The sequence below is a fragment of the Mandrillus leucophaeus genome, unplaced genomic scaffold (genome assembly GCF_000951045.1).
Source record: "Mandrillus leucophaeus isolate KB7577 unplaced genomic scaffold, Mleu.le_1.0 Scaffold269, whole genome shotgun sequence".
Classification (NCBI taxonomy): domain Eukaryota; kingdom Metazoa; phylum Chordata; class Mammalia; order Primates; family Cercopithecidae; genus Mandrillus; species Mandrillus leucophaeus.
Genome location: NW_012102798.1, coordinates 4,970,094 through 4,987,085, shown reverse-complemented (window position 1 = coordinate 4,987,085; position 16,992 = coordinate 4,970,094). Strand labels below are relative to the sequence as shown.

The 16,992-nt window shown below is 39.9% G+C and overlaps 1 protein-coding gene across 1 annotated transcript in view; it reads right to left on the bottom strand.

Moving 5' to 3' along the window:
• GUCY2F (guanylate cyclase 2F, retinal) overlaps nt 1-10,898 on the bottom strand; it is a 105,745-nt gene extending 94,847 nt beyond the window's left edge. Inside the window, exons 1-2 of the mRNA XM_011984530.1 lie at nt 10,707-10,898; nt 4,177-4,998 (exon numbers count right to left, since the gene is read on the bottom strand). Coding sequence (XP_011839920.1) covers nt 4,177-4,906 — 730 coding nt within the window. The 5' untranslated portion in view covers nt 4,907-4,998; nt 10,707-10,898. The remainder of the gene's footprint in view (nt 1-4,176; nt 4,999-10,706) is intronic.
• Between the last annotated feature and the right edge of the window lie 6,094 nt (nt 10,899-16,992).

Sequence of the window (16,992 nt, the reverse complement as noted above, 5' to 3'; positions counted from 1 at the left end):
TTGACTTTGTCAGAAGCAAAAAAAATTGGTAGTTGCTCCCAAGGCTTAAGAGAGTTGAGTTGAGAATCTGGGAGAGACTGAATCCCCCTATTCTGAGAATTTATTTATTCTTTCTTTGGTGTTGATAGTGCTTACACCTATGTACTTATTATTGTGAGACTCGCAGATATTGTAAAACTTGAAAGAAAATGCCTATCTCCTGGATAATCCTGAGAATTAAATGAGATCTATGTGCAAATGTCTTGTAAAATGTAGAGAGCTGTTTACACGTAAAGTAATAGTATGGTTGCTCTTATTGTCTCTATGGCAGCATATAGTAACACCTCTGCTGTTTCCCCACCCAAGAGCCCAAGGCTATTATTATTGCTATTATTACCTACTATTAAATATATCATTGCATTGATATTATGTAAATGTAACTTAGACCTGTCTCTGAGAAAGACACTTCCTCTAACTCCAGTAAGGTGCCAATGAGAGTTCCTAATTGGAAATATTAATTTATAAGAATCAGAAGTGTCATACCAGCCAGTAATAGGCTGCTCTTCTCTCCCCTCCCACACCACTACCACCATCACTACAACCATCACTGCCACTGCCACACGGCAATACCATCACTACTTTTGCTAACAGATCAGAAAAAAAAATAAATAAATGAAAAATAACTAGTTCAACCATTATGGAAAACAGTATGGCGATTCCTCAAGGATCTAGAACTAGATGTACCATATGATCCAGCCATCCCATTACTGGGTATATACCCAAAGGATTATAAATCATGCTGCTATAAAGACACATGCACACGTATGTTTATTGCGGCACTATTCACAATAGCAAAGACTTGGAATCAACCCAAATGTCCATCAGTGACAGACTGGATTAAGAAAATGTGGCACATATACACCATGGAATACTATGCAGCCATAAAAAAGGATGAGTTTGTGTCCTTTGTAGGGACATGGATGCAGCTGGAAACCATCATTCTTAGCAAACTATCACAAGAACAGAAAACCAAACACCGCATGTTCTCACTCATAGGTGGGAACTGAACAATGAGATCACTTGGACTCGGGAAGGGGAACATCACACACTGGGGCCTATCATGGGGAGGGGGGAGGGGGGAGGGATTGCATTGGGAGTTATACCTGATGTAAATGACGAGTTGATGGGTGCTGACGAGTTGATGGGTGCAGCACAGCAACATGGCACAAGTATACATATGTAACAAACCTGCGCGTTATGCACATGTACCCTAGAACTTAAAGTACAATAATAATAAAAAAAATGAAAAATAAAAAAAACCTTTCAATTATTTCTACTACTTCCAAATATTTCTAGGCCCCTCCAGAGGAAGGGGTCCCTTTCCACTGTGTTTTGCACGTCACAAAAGCTCCTCTCTGAAGGTTTGCTTGGGGGTCCACAGTGTTAAAAAGCAGCCTCATATCCAGCAAAATAGGGAAGAAGTCAGGCTCTGCCTTCTTCAGCCCTTCTCAGATGAGGTCACACAAAAAGTTTATCGTCTGTTTAGTTCTTCTCAGTCCCAGCAGTTGAGAAGAGCTGGAAAATTAGCTAAAGCTGTGATCTAGTATGTGCCATGCATGGTGTGTTGCAGTCTTCCTCACTGCTATGTTGACCCAATCTGTACTCATTGGCTTCTGGCGCAGTTTCTCACCAAATCTCCAATTTTCTAATGGGACCAAAGATGTGCCCTGAACTTTAAGCCACTTAATTAAAGCTCTGATAATCTATTTTTGTTCATTCTCTGGATCCTGCTTTACATGTTTCCATGGGCTGGGGCATTGTTTTCAACAAATGATCAAGTGGACAACAAGGGCAATGTCTATCTTACTTTAACACTCACTCCCCTTCCACCATTCCCTCTGTTACACCTCACCCACCAGTTGGCATGCCCTCAGATACAGACATGTGCCTGTACCAGGTATGGGTATTACACACTCCTTTGAACAAAGCACAATGAGCTGCCTGAGGTTGTACTCAGGCCACAGCCCAACCTATGGCTCAGTTCCCCTGCCCCCACCCCACCCACATTCTGACTCATATCACTGAGGTCCCAGCATGCCTCATCTGAATCTGCCTATGTTTTGTCAAAAAACAAAGGAAAATCCTGCAGTGCAGAGCTTTTGTCTTCACTCCCTTTTATCTCTCTTTCTGAATCCCTCCTCCACTTCCTGTTGCTGTACTTGCTATTCAAGGTCTTCCTTTGCTCCATAACCATCCTCTCTAGTTTTTTTCTCCACATCCTCAAAATTTCCATTCCCTTAGTGAGCAGATCTGTACTGTAATAAAGAAAACAATCTGACTAAGCGAAGTCATATTAAAACAATGGGAACTTAAAGTGAGAAATATTTATTTGCATTATTATTAAGTTAAAGCAGCGTTTCTCAACTCTGGCTGCACATTACAAGCGCCTGGGAAGCTATTTAAAATACCTTTGCTGGGAGCCACCACAGACCAATTCTAGTAGAATTTCTGGAGGTGGCACTGTGGCACCAGTAGTCTTGAAAAGATGTCCAGGTAATTCTAGCTTGCAGCCAGACTGAGAACCCTTGACCTAAAGGAATCTCTAATGGTAGGACAATAATATGTGCATTTGCTTCCTCCCTGCCTCAAAGGGGTTGTGGGTGGTTAGCACTCAATCCTAATTCTTCTCAGTCTGGCAGCCCAAAGAGCTTCAGGGCCTGTATTTATTTAACATTTTATGGTAGAGGCCAAAATGTCATTTCAAAGTATACAAATGGGTGGGATGTGAAACATTCATGGAATATAAACTTGCAGGAGACATTGGGCTTCAAAAAGATTTGTAACATATTATAAAGTTATGATACTAAATATATTAGCCTGTTTCTGGCATGGCTCCTCCCTGCAAATGATTTTATATCTTTCAAAATAATTCTATGCTCTGCTTTGAAAGTATCAAGCTCTATTATGAAGTAATCAGAGCCACACTGATTACTAAACATCACGGAATCTTGTCGACTGGAGCTGGAGGCAGATTACGGTAGTTCTGGAACTAAAAACTCCTCTTGCCCTCATCCTCTTGTAATCATCATAATTAAGGTCCAATACTGAAGCCACTTGAAACTTAAAACAGGCTTCTGGTTATAGGCCAGGCCAAAGCTGCACCATTCTCTAACAAACTCATTGTTAAGGAAATTACTGGGACCAGGACTAATCCTTGAAGGAATCAGTTTGTCAAATAGTTTCTGAGGTATCTGTCCTAAAGTGGTGGAGTGGCTGCAGTGGGGGAATGAGCAGTGTTTCTACGAATCATAGCCATCTCCAGAGGAAGGTAAAATGGAGGTTAAAAAATTGGAATAGAAAAAAATCAAAACCAGGTGTCACAAGGGCTTGCCATAAGTGTAAGTAAAAGAGATCTGATTCAAGAGGACCAGGAAGGGCCCCCTTTTGCCAAAATCCACCCAACTAACTTTGAGAATGATAGCTTTAGTGGGTCAAGTCCTTTGCTTCACATTTGGTCTATTGTCTCTGCAAGAATCATCTTTGAACATTAAGCTTCCATTGGAAGGGGAAACTGTTAAAATTTAGACAGTCTTCTCATTTTAATATGCTTTCATTCATCAGCTAGGTTCCCTCCATATCAACTAGCTGTGTGCTGCAAAAAGAAAAGCCCTGCTTTGAGAAGAGGCAGAAGGTATGGACATTTTGGAGTCCAGAGAAGACAGATTCTAAGTAAGTGTCCCACAAGGACACTGGGTACCTTTGAAGGAAAGTCTCCAGAAAGGAGTCAAAAGTAAATCTCTCCTCAGTGACTAAAACAAACAAAAATGAAGCCATAAGAAGACCCTCACCTCCCCATACCATTTTGGCACTTTTGAAGCTACCAGGGTCCTAAGGGCAGAAAGAAAGGATGTATGGCTACAGTGCTCTTGACACCATCCTTCACTCAGGCGCTAAGAGCAGGCACTAGCGTCCACAGGCATATGAAGCACAGAGTTCTTTGTACTTTTATTCAGTTCATAAAATAGGCTCTGTTGAAGCAGGGCAGTCTTGGGACCTGAGTGTGAGTGAAAAAGGGTAAATGTGTGAAGAAATGGGAAGGGATGTGCTACCCTAGGGTGTGAGGGTAGGAAACCTTTTGGAGATTGTAATCTCTTTCCCTGAAGTCACGTTTAAATTTCAACCGGAGAAAGCACTCACTGCGAATTCGGTCTGCCTGGTGAATCCTCTGGAGAGCTTTCCGAATGCTTTGGCTGTCTTGTCCTGCGGTCAGGACGACCCCTACAGGTAAGCCGTGGCTCCGCAGAGCACTTGCGACTCGATTGGCTGTATGCACCCAAATGTCTTCATCTGAGGAAATGACTCCAGCATGAGCCCACTGGAAATATTTCATGACAGTTACAAGCACCCGGATGGGAGAAGGGAGTGTCCGAGAAAAGGTCGGGTAGCTATTTTTATTGTCTAATTCATAATTCACACAAGCCCAAGAGAAAATCCCTTTGTCCCAGCTGTTTCCCAGGAGCGAGGCTGCCTCGCAGTAGCCAGGGTTGGTAGGTCCAATAAATCCTGAGGCCATCTGGTGGTGGGAAATGAAACTGGAGAGGGCCCTCGAAGTCTGGCAATCTTCATTGAGAATCACATATTCAAAAGAGTAACTCAGGTCAAAAGATGGGTCCCGGTTGATTCGCTCAATGGCTAATCGCGCAGCAACCTCAGGCAGGGCCTTTGAAAATAGCGAATCACAAGCCCAAGGGCCCACCACCCCTATCTTGTAGGGGAGTGTCCACACCTGCTGCGGAAGGTACATGACAACCAGGAGGCACAAGCACCACAGGAACTTGGAGGACGCAAGGCCATGGTGTCCCAGCAGTTTCCTGAAAGCCGCAAACCAGAGCACAAGGCGAGAAAAACGCCAGAGTCCCAGGAACATAGCCCTGTTCTAGCTGCTTCCAGCAAGCTAATGACGAGATACTGGAGAGTTATTCTGTTTTCCCCGACACGGACAGTGGTGTTTCCAAATGCCTGTCAATCAGAGGAAAAGGTTTGTTACTCACATTATTTCTGAAGCTTCTGGAAACAATCGGTTGTGAAAGAATGGCGAAGAAATGGTAGTGCCCAAACTAAAAGTTTCTTTCCCCCATCCTGACAAAACTCCTCCTCTTCCTGTACCCCTTATCTCAGTACATGGCACATCCATCCACTGTTTGCCCACTTGCTTCTTTCAGAAAACTGGAAATCACTGAGACTCCTTCTCTTCCCCCATATTCAATTTATCACCAATTCCTGTTTACTCAACTTCAGTAATAGCTGCCCACCTTACAGTGTTGTGAAAAGCACATGAGTTAACACACAGCAAGTGCTTATAACAGAGCCTGGCAAGTCATTGGCATTATATTAGACATAGTATCATTATTATAGTTTTAAATATGTCTATTTTTCTGTCCCATACAGTTCTCTTGGAGAGAAACAGATGTAAACAGATAATGACAATGCAGAGTAAAAAGTGCTTTGATTGAGGTAGCCCAAACAGAGAGACAGAGAGGATCACCTAAACCCAGATTTCAGGGGAGGAGAGGAGGGAGGAAGAACAGTCTCTCTGGATTGAGTACGGAAAAAAAGTTAGCCAGGTGAATGAGGTTGCAGGAGTAGTTTGGTGCTAAGATGCTAAGAGCCTTCCAAACAGAAGGAACAACATGCAGAAAGACCCAGAGGTAAAGAGAGAGAGAGAGAGAGAGAGAGAGAGAGAGACATTATATATATACATGGATTCTTAGAATTCTAAAGCATTTGTTCTGCTTGAGTCTGTGATGTCAGACAAGGCAAGGGCCAGATCACCAAGATATGCCATGATTTAATAGTGTACCCAATGGCTTTAAGCAGAGAAATGGTATTATCAGATTTGCATTTTAAAGGATTTCTCTAGCAACAATGTGGAGAATGAGTTGGAAGAAAGCAAGACTGGAGGCAGAGAGACCAGTTTGGAGTGCGTGATAATAATCCATATGAGAAATGATGACAGACCAAGAGAGTGGTAGTGAAGACCTAGAGGAATGGGATCATTTCCTCCAAGATTACAAATATCAAGGAGATTAAGAAAATAGAAATAACAAGAACTTGGTGACTGACAAGATATAGAAGGTAAGCGAAAAGAAAGCAGGACTCTAGGATGATTTTGAGCTTTTCAGACCTAGGAAACTGATTGGAAAATGACACAAGTCTCTGAGATAGGAAACATTGGAGGAAGGAGGTGGGAGAGATGATGCATTTTGATAGAGATCTTAAATTGGTCAACAGGTGGCAATATCCAGTAGATAATATCACATACTGGAAGGCCTAGGAAAAAATAGAAAGCTGAACAAGAGTTATAAATTCTCAATAGAAAGCTGAACAAGAGTTATAAATTTGAGTGTAATCAATTGACAGAGGGTAATTTAAAACATGCCTTTTGTGGAGTAAAGAAAGAAGACAAAGGACAAAACCCCGAGACCCCACAACACTTAAAGATAGGTCAGGGAGATGTTAATAAGGAGAATCCTTAGTAAATCCTTAATTCTAATCAAAGATCAAAATAATGGCATAGCTTTCTTCAGGGCTGATCATCAGTGCTGGTGTGCACCAGTCAGGTCAAACTGGTTGTTTATGGGCAACAACAATTCTGTCTGTGCCAGCCCTGTTGGTTATTATCTTGACTCTCACTCCTAATTTTATGAGAAACCTTGACTCCTGAAGAGACCAATCTGAGGCATATCTAGTGAATCTTAAAGACCTACCACAAATAGTATGCCCCAACATTCATATATTGGTGAAAGCTGATTTGAACGAGAGTCAAGAAAGTCTTGGGGGAGCAAACAGTTCACAAAACAACATAAGCCAATGGCTGAGGGGTGTGTGGGATGGCGGAGGACTTCTAACTTTGCTTTGGGGACAGTGGAAAGATGATTCTGGGCTGATTATATGCATAAAAGCCTCAAATTTATTCCTAGGCCCTCAAAGATAATCTAGTCTAACCTGCTTCCAAAACTTTAAATCTATTCTCTGCACTGTGTTGAATGCATAAGAGTGAGATACAGGATGGTAGAGGTCTGAGGTGTTAACTCAGGCTTCAAAGAGCTCACAACCCAAGCTGAGCTTTAGTCAAGAGCCACATGCTTCTCCTCCCAGCTTCTTCCGGCTTCCCTCTTTTCTCTGCCGTGGCAAAATTTGGGAGCCAGGACACTGTAGGAGCCACTCATTATCTGGAGTAATATAGGAAGGGTCTCTATTTCTGGTCTGTATTGTGACAAGGATCTTGAACTACATGATATTTCTGTCCTTATAGGCCTCACTCTTTTGACCACTAGGAATGGGCAACAGTGAGGACAGCTCTATATGGGAAACAGCCCTATTCAGGGCAACAGGGCCAGAAGGCTGACGTAATGCGTCTTCTTCCCCAAACACACTAGTTTCCTGGGTTCTTTCCCAGTATCTATGCATTTAATCCAGAAATTAGCACTTAGAATAACAAAGTCTAAGATACATACCGAATTCTTGCTGTGTGTCAAACGCTGGGCTACACTCTTTCCATGTATTGTCTCATTTTAAAAACTGAATTTAAAAAACTCATCACAGTCCTTTGAAGTATGTGTTATTATCATCACTATTTACAGATGATGAAACTGAGACTCAGAAAGGGTAAGTAACTTGCCTAAGGGCAAACCATGGTAGAATGGAGATTTTCACCCCAGTTGATTGAGCACTGTACTAGATAGAAGTTCTGCAGATAGCCCCTCATCTATGAAGTCAATGAGACCACCATTATTATACCTGCTATATTAATCAAACTGAGTTTGAATCACTCATTTGCAGTTTAAAGAAGTTCCCCCAGTCACCCATGAAAGAATAAATTAGGTAGAGTTGGGGAGGGGCAGAGTAAATTGGGAGGAGCCACCAGAAATTCATTATCCAACCAGAAGTAATTTGCTACTAGTGTCCAAGCCTAGCCCTGGGACTGCCCACTTACTCCTCACTCAGTGCACAGTGCTGCACAGCTGGGGGTGGTGAACACCAGTTCCACTGCATTCTATATAAAGCTAATCCTAATCTTTGAGAATGGAAATCTTGAGGGTACACCCTTCAGCATATTAGCCCCAATTTTCAACTTCCTCATCTGCAAAATGGGGGTAAATTTAATCATTTTGAGATAAAGAATTAAATAAGTTAGAATACTAAGCACACAGTTGTCTTTCAATAAACACTGCTTCTTCCTTGCTATTTGGAAAAAGGACTCCACTGGGAATCAGAAGGCCAGGGTCCTGGACCCAGTTCTGCACCGACTCATTGTGTGACCCGAACAGATTGTTGCCTACTCTAGGTCTCTCCTTTTTCCCCTTTAGCTGGACTAGCAGATCAGCAAGTCCCTTTCTTCTCTGACCTCCATCCATCCTGGGATTGTGTACTTTGTCTAGGCAGTTACTTTTCTAAACCTCTGCACTTTGAAACTGCTGAGTTCATTCAACATTTTCTAACATTTGCTGCTCGAATTAGCTTCTCACTGGAGTTGGATTCCCCCAAAGTAGTTTGCTCTTGCTTCTATCTGGTAGATCCAGTTCCTGATCATTTTAAATTTTGGCCTAGAATCCTCTGTCAAGCATCTGTGATGTGAAGACCCCACTCCCCCACAATGCTGGAGTTATGCTACACTGAAAACCTGGGCTCCTAAAATCACTGGTTATCTTATTATCATTAATAACAAACACATGTTGAGAAGCTGGTCTGTGCTAAGACTAACTAAAAAAAAAAAAAAAAAAAAAAAATGGGAGAGTATAAGGGTCTGGCCAAGAAATCTAAACAAGAAAAGCAAGCACGTACCTCAGGAGGGAGAAAACCAAGTTAGTAAGTTCCCTGCTTGCTTTTGCTTAACATTAAATCTCCAGTGCCCTTCGCAGTGCCTGACACATAGTAGGTGCCCCAAAAATATTTGTTGAATTAATACTGAAGAGGAGATATGGAGCACAAATAAAATGTTTTGTGTTACCATGTTATTTAAAATGCTCTATTTTAAGCCTTAATCAGGACCCACCTTTGGCAAAACTATCAAGGGATAAAGTTCGTCTTCAAAATTCTAGTACAGCTCTCTCTGCCCTCTCGTTAATGGAGAGAAAAACAACTCTAAAGAAACTCTTTAAATGATTTGCACTAATATGTAAATGAATGATAATATTTGACACTTTCCTCTATTGCTCCCCAACCAGTGATGTTTGTTTTCTCATAAGGGGTAGGGAGAAGTTTATGCCGAAATAATTAATCTCTAATAATAAAATGTCTATTTCAAGCATCCGTTGCAGGTAGGCAGAGGAGGATGGACTACTTTTTGAGTAAAAAACTGAAGAAACTTTTGGTGCCCCTCAGATCAAAGTGATTAACTGTCCGTTCTAGGTCTAAGGCTGGCATTTTTGTGTTATAATCCAGGTCACTCCTAAGCACAATGCCCACCCCAAATTCTGAAAAGTTGGCTTTTTTATACCATTTCTCAAATTCATACGACGTGGGTCCCTCCTCAGGCCACATGCCACAAAGTGCCCCTTGACATTCACTCTCAGTTGTTGCTCTTTTCCCTTTGTTAACTGCAAGATAAACATTCCCCAAGCTGAAGGTCTGCCCTTACATTTTTTCTGGTACCGGTGTGATGTATTTGGTGATATCTCTAGCTCTGTTAGGACTCCCTGGACAACCAGAAAGTTTTATGTTGCTATAGGATTTAGTCTTGATCCCCCAACTCAAGATTTCACAGAAGGAAACTTATTCTTTAAAAAAGAAAAAAAAGGAAGGAAGGAAGGAAGGAAGGAAGGGAGGGAGGGAGGGAGGGAGGGAGGAAGAGAGAAGGAAGGAAAAGAGGAAGGGGGAGGAAGGGAGAGGGAAGGAGGGAAGAAGAGAAAGAAGGAAGAAAAGAAGAGGAGGGAGGAATGGAGGGAGGGAGGGAGGGAAGGAAGGAAGGGAGGGAGGGAAACAAAGGGTCAAGATAGGGGGAGGATGCCTTGAACTTCCACCTGCTGATTTCGGTTTAAGGAAAAAAACTAGCTCACTAAAGGCTTTCCTGGGGTTAATGGGAAATGTGGATATAACTAAAAGTTTGAAGGTATGAAATTTTGGAAATAGAATACTAGTGACCCACAGTTGTTCTGGGGCCATTGCCTAGGTTACTCAGGTATGAACACCTGCATGGGATCAGGCTTCTATGGAAAGCGGCTAGAGCATAGGGATGTGTAATTTCATTTCAGGTAGTTTTCACAATCTGGTGGGAAGCCTGGCTTCACACAGAAAACCACTATTCTTTAAACATGTACAAAGAAAGACTATGACAAATATCTCTGAGGGAAATGGTTCCTCATACTAGCTTGTCAAGCCGAGGACTTCTATGAAAGATTGATTTGTCTTTCTAGTTACAGCCTGAATCAAGTTAACAGCTTGTATAAGACAACATCAGGAAGAAATAAAAAGGAATCATGAGACAAACTAAACGAAAGCTTGGATGACAGCCTTTGAGCTCAAATCTTGACTTAAAAAGTATCTCGAAGGCTCTCTTTAACCCGTCTTTCCTTCACTCTTTAATTTTTTTTTTTTTTTTTTTTTTTTTTTACTACATATTGCGGTAAAACTAATGTATCTCAATCAGAGTCTCAGCTCCCAGGTGGGCTGTGTTTTATTTCCCCCATTACAATCTTTCTTATAAACAAGGACTGTCAACTACTCACCAAGTAATTCACCGCTCAAATGTCTTCAGTTTACTGCCTGCGCATGCAGACCACTGGCATAGCTACCTCAGTGTGCCCATTTCTTTGCATCCTCTATGCATTCACAATCCTGTCAAGGACTCCAGTCTGTTGATAAATTCCATTAATGGGGTAAATAATTGAAAGCATTAGTAAACGTTTTGAAAATCACTCTTCAGCATCCGCAGACCAAGACTTGGATTAGGATTTAGAGTGACACTTCTAATCCTTTAAATTGATCCCACCTGTAGCAGAGTTAGTGCTGACCTAAATGCAATGACCCAGAGATTAACAATTAAAGTCCTCTGGATAAATACGTCCTCCACAGACTACTGCATTCTTTTACCTTTCAAAGTCAGACACAAACTCTCAGATTTTGCCTCTGTGTTCTTCCTTTTTCCATTCCGTCTAATAACCACCAATCGCCCTTTCTCCAGGACAGTTCTAAATGCCAAAACATTCATCAGCTGTGAGTCAGCCTAGCATATAAAAGGTGATCCAGGCTGGCTCCCTGCAAAATTCAAAGCAGGTGAATTTTGTCTCCTTCTCCTATTCCCCTTAAGTGCCTTCACTGCCTTTCCTTCCAAGAGAGATTCCCTACTTCCCTCTACACCTTTGTACAGAGACATCGTTTCTCCCATACTTTAGATGTATTCCTTTTCCTTAATAAGTTCCTCTCTGTCCTGGGCACCATTCACTCAGGGCCCTGTTCTGGATTCCCAATGTGCGAACTGAGATGTTAAGGGCCAAAAATGACTTCTATTAAATGAGTAATGTTTTTTAAAAATAGTTGTATTGAGATATAATTTATCTACCACAAAAGTATACAATGTAGGGGTCTTTTAAGTATATTCAAACACTTGTGCAACATTTTCATTATCCCCACAAAGAAATTCTATTCTTGTTTAAAAGTCACTCCCCATTTCTCTCCTCCTCCTAGCCCCAGGCTGCCACTAATTTACTTTCTCTATGGATTTTCCTATTCTGAACATTTCATATAAATGGAATCATGCAACATGTGATCTTTTGTGAGTGGCTTCTTCCACTTAGCATACCGTTTTCAAGGTTCATGCATGTTCTAGCATATATCAGTACTTCACTTCTTTTGTGGCCAAATAATACTCTACTTTTTTGGATATACCACACTATCAGTTGGTGGAAATTTGGGTTGTTTTCACCTTGGGCTATTGTGAATACTGCTTTTATTACCTTTGTGTAAAAGTTTTTATATGGACATATTGTTTTTATTTCTCTTTGGCATATACCCAGGGAATTGCTGGGTCATATAATAACTCTATGTTTAACATTTTTTGAATTAGCAAACTGTTTTCCAAAGTGTATGCACCATTTTTCATTCCAACCAGCAATATATGAGGGTTTTTTACCTACATTCTTACCAACACTTGTTATTATCCATCAATATTTTTATTTAAGTATTACAGGTATTTTATATGTACATTATCTTACATTATATTCACAACAACCATGAAGGTAGATATTACCCATTCTTTCCATTTTATAAATGAGGATGCCAAGACTGAGATAAATTAGGCAATAATCATACTTACCGAGTGCCGATGATGTGACAGGCATTTTTGGAAGCCCTGTCTCCTTGGATCTCCACAGTGACCCCATGAGATAGATACTATTTGAATTCCCAGATGCCCAGAGAGGTTAAAGTAACTTACCAAAAATCACACAGCCACTGGTCAGTAAAGACAGAATTTGAACTCAGACACTCTAATTCTAGTAGGTAATAGAGCCAGAAAATTTAAACTATTTGGCTCCAAGAAAGCTCACGTTTATCCTTGATGTATTCCACTAATGCACCTTTGTGCTATCCCTCCAAAGACTGCTTGCACTGTAACAGGGTCTCCAGAAACACACCCTGACTACCCAAAGGAAACAATCCCTAATTGTAGAATTTCAGGTGACCTGATGGGAATACTGGTGCAAGTGAGGGCCCCAGTTAGCATTCTGTATCTACTGCTGCATGGTGCCATGAGCAACTCCAGCATGGATTTTATGAGAAGGTTCTGATGAGGACTAGGATGTTCAAGGGACCATCATTCAAGGAATGTTCCAAAATCCTGAATAGACATAAGATTCTAAATTTATAGGTAGAAATAGCTGGGAATTGGCACATAAATAAAATTTCTAAAGTGAATTTGCTTCTTTTGATTAAGAGTTCCACAAACACTTGTTGCTTTATGGGCTTTACATATACTGACTCAATGGATCATCACAACTGTCCTATGGGGTAGGTATTATCATCATCCACATTTTGTAGATGAAAAACTGAGGCACAAAGAGATTAAGTAACTTGCCCAAGGGCATACAGTTAGTTTGTGGTGAAGCCACCTGTGAAAATAAGTAATCTAACTTTAGAGTCAGAGCTCTTAACCACTGCCTCTTAATCACAGTATGGGGCTCACTGGATTTATCCATAAACTCAAAAATTCCCATTGGATCTCTAAGTTTTAGTTACAGTATAATTAAAGATGATTTTAGAACAGAAATCTAAAACCATTTGGGGTCCTCATGAATCTAAAATTATACAGATACTTCAAATCCATTTGCGAGTACAAACTTAAGAATTATTCCTACACACCTTTTAGAACTGCTATCAGAAACATCAGCACACTGTATGATTAAGTATTGACCTTAGTGTTCTCACAGGCTCACAGCACCAGAATGTTCATGGATTCTACTAGATGTTGTTGGAACTCATATCCGTTCCTCTCTATGTTTCCAATATCAAAGCCTAACAATTTACAAAATTTTCATCTTCTCTGGATGATCTTTACTTCCTCAGGTGCCATGGAATGAAAGAATCCAAAATAGCACCCTCTCCCTCCACAAAACTATGAAGCCAGTCACATCACTTTAGCTTTCCTCTTAACATTAGCCGCAAGGAAAAAAAAAAATGTAGCCCTTTTCAATTTAATATATATTACTACTAAACACTACAGGGAACTCCTAATTACATACACCATGGGAAATGGCCTTACATAATATTAGCCTAGGATCCTTGTATTCCTTTGGAGACTAAGATGCAGGGCTGGGGCATGAGGTATAAAAATGATTCAGAATGGTGTGCTTCTAGTTAATCATCCAGAATAAGGCTTGGACAAGTAGCTCCTTGTCCTGGGGAAAGTGAGAACCTGGGGAACAAGGGAGGTGATGGACGAAGACAAATTAGAATTAGAGAGGGAAACTACAAGAAAGGATGTTAGGCAAACTTACACATTTTGCTTCATTCCAGTGAGGGCTCTGAAATGTGATTCTTGACCTTCCTTTAGATTTTTCACCTAACCCTACCTGACAGAAAGTTATTTTTCTAATTCAGTAGTAATAACAAAATTCTCTGTCTGCTTATAGTACTCAACAAATACTTATAGCACTCAGCAAGACATATATTGTTTCATAAAAGTAGAATAGCTTTGGGCAACAAGCAAAATGATAATTTCCGGTTTTTGAGTGTCTCCTTTCAACTGGCACTGTTAGCATTACTTCATTTATTTCTCACACCATCCCTAAGAGGTAGGGAAAATTCTTATTCTCACTTTAGAGATAGAGAAAAAAAAAATAAAGCACAGGAAGTTTATGTACTTTGGCCAAAGTCACACAGCTGATAAATGGTGGAACCATGATGCAAATTCAGGTAGCATGGTTCCAGGGCCTGACGCTGAATAACTGCTATACTGCTTCAGGATGCAAAGAAGTTATTGAAGTGTATTACGCTTGCATATTTACAGTATACGTTATTTTGTTTACATATATGTGTGTGTGTTTGTGGTATTATAAATGAGTTTGCTTCTCTTCAGTTTTGAGTGGAGAGGTGACCCAGCTTTCTGCCACATTCAGCCCAGAAAACGTGACCCGAATAGATCTCAGTGCTGCCCTCTAGTAGTCAGCTCCCACACTGAAAGTAAAGCCAAGGTTGTAATGACACCATATAGCCGCAAGATGTCAATATTTTACCACTATTATCAAACTCCTCTAAGATCAATTTTTTTAGAAATTAATACAAGTTGCCTGATTGTTGTAAAAATATGTTAGAAAATTCGGAACAGTAAAAACCAGAGAAAATTTTTTGTTTGTATTGAATCCTGTATTTTTCCAAGGTTAAACTCAAACCAGGTATACAATTTTGTAAACTTTTTTTTTTAATTTGACATTAAAACGTACCTATATTCTCACTAAGGGCACAGGATTTGGAGTCAACCTGACTTGCCTTCAAACCCCAGCTCCATATTCCCTAGCTGTGTGACCTGAGGTTAATTACTTAATTTCCCTAAAGCCTTAGGTTTCCTCAAATGAAAGAAATTATAATAAACAGAACTATTTCCCAGCACTGTTGTGGGGATTAAAAAGAATGATGCATATTAAGTGTCGCATACAGTGGGTGCTCAAAACATGGCATTTCTTTAGACCATGCTAATCCCATGGCACTCTTGTTTTTAGAAGCTCCACTCTACATTTTTATCACATATACTTTGACATGTACACACCCCGTATCCTATGTTAAATAAGTATATTTTTTGCTAAAAATTTGAGACGATTTTAAAATTTTGCCTTTGAAATTTATTATCAGTTATGCTTCTTAGCAGAGATTATATATACTAAAGAATTCTTACAAACTGATACAATCTAACCAACCATTTTCCCAATGTGTCAAAATTGTTCTGAACACAAAATGTAATAATCTATAAAAATGATGAGTTACATTTTTTGACATTTACTTAAACATTTATAGACTTTGATTTTGCAGTTATCTTCATATTTTGAAGCCAATAGCTTTTGTCAAGCTTCAAACCCCTTTGGCAGATCCTTGGGAAGTTCGTAGGCCTTAGGTATTGTCCTTGTAGTGCTCAATGGATTAAAATAAAAGAATCTGGTTAACATTATTATCATTTCACTTATGAATTATTTTATGGCTACAGAATATTAAATTTTGTATATGTTCCAAAATGTACTCAATCATTCCTCTAGTATTATATATTTAGGTAGTTTCCAAATTTTCCCTCTTATAAATGATGCTACAATGCATATCGTTAAATATAAACCTCTTTTCAGTGTATTAGGATTATTAATTTAGGATAGATTCCCAGAAGTAAAATTGCTGAGTCAGAGTGTATGAATATCAGTAATGGTGCTTAACATGTATTGTCCAATTACTTTCCAAAATATTTGGACCAATTTATGCTCTCACCAATGGTCAATAAAATAAAAGTGTCCATTTTATTGCCCTGTCACCAGCTGCAGGTTGTCTCAAATTTATATTTGTCAATTGTATAGGCCAGAAACAGATGTTTGGTATTAACATCTATTTTTCTATTACTATTGGGTTATTTTAAAATTATTTTCTCATAATTTTATAAGTCATACACATTTTCTGCTTTGTGAATCTTCTCTTTGTCTCTTTCCCTGCTTCTAAGGTCCAGTGGTAGACAGAGGATCCCCCAAAATTAGTGTTTTTGCACAGTCTTATGCAGAAGCAGGTAGTTAATAATGCTATATAGTGCTTATAAACTGTGCTAATACTATGGATTGGCTTGCTTCACTTCCATTCCACCGCAGAATCTTCTGTACCTAAGATTTTGCATGTGTATTAGATGTCATCAAGTAGATGCACTTATATGAAGTTCGGCAGTTAAAAGTGGGCTGAAAAACTATCTGTATACATGAGGTTTTCTGCAGTGTTCATTTTCCACCTTCCTAGGTATCAAGAGGAAGTGATGTGCTATCCCCACCAAAGTCAACAATAGCAGCATCCTGATCTGGTTTCTAATCACGGGGTCACAGCTATTGGATGCTCTTCGTCTAGCTCCCTAAGTATTCGGAAACAGCTGCAGCTGCTGCAAACGAGAAAATAGCAGGTTCTTGATTCTGGCAGAGCTCTACGGGTGACATCAAAGGTAGTAATTCCCTTAAAGTTTCAGTTCCATATTTTTCTGGAACTATGCTTGTGAAATAGACCTGTAGACCTTCCAGCAATCTTATAAGTACTCAGTACCCTGTTTTAAATTCCTTCCTGTAAATTGTTAGGAACTTTTTGGAACATGATCTAACCGTATATATTACAATATAAAAATATATATACACTTTGACCTAGCAATTGTACTTGGAAAATTCTCTTGCACGGAAATAAAAGCATTAGCATGCATTGTCACAAAGATATTTATTGCAGTGTTATTTTAGTGGCAGAGAACAACCTCAGGAAACCCTGAATGCCCACCAACGAGGGAGTGGTTACATTCATTAC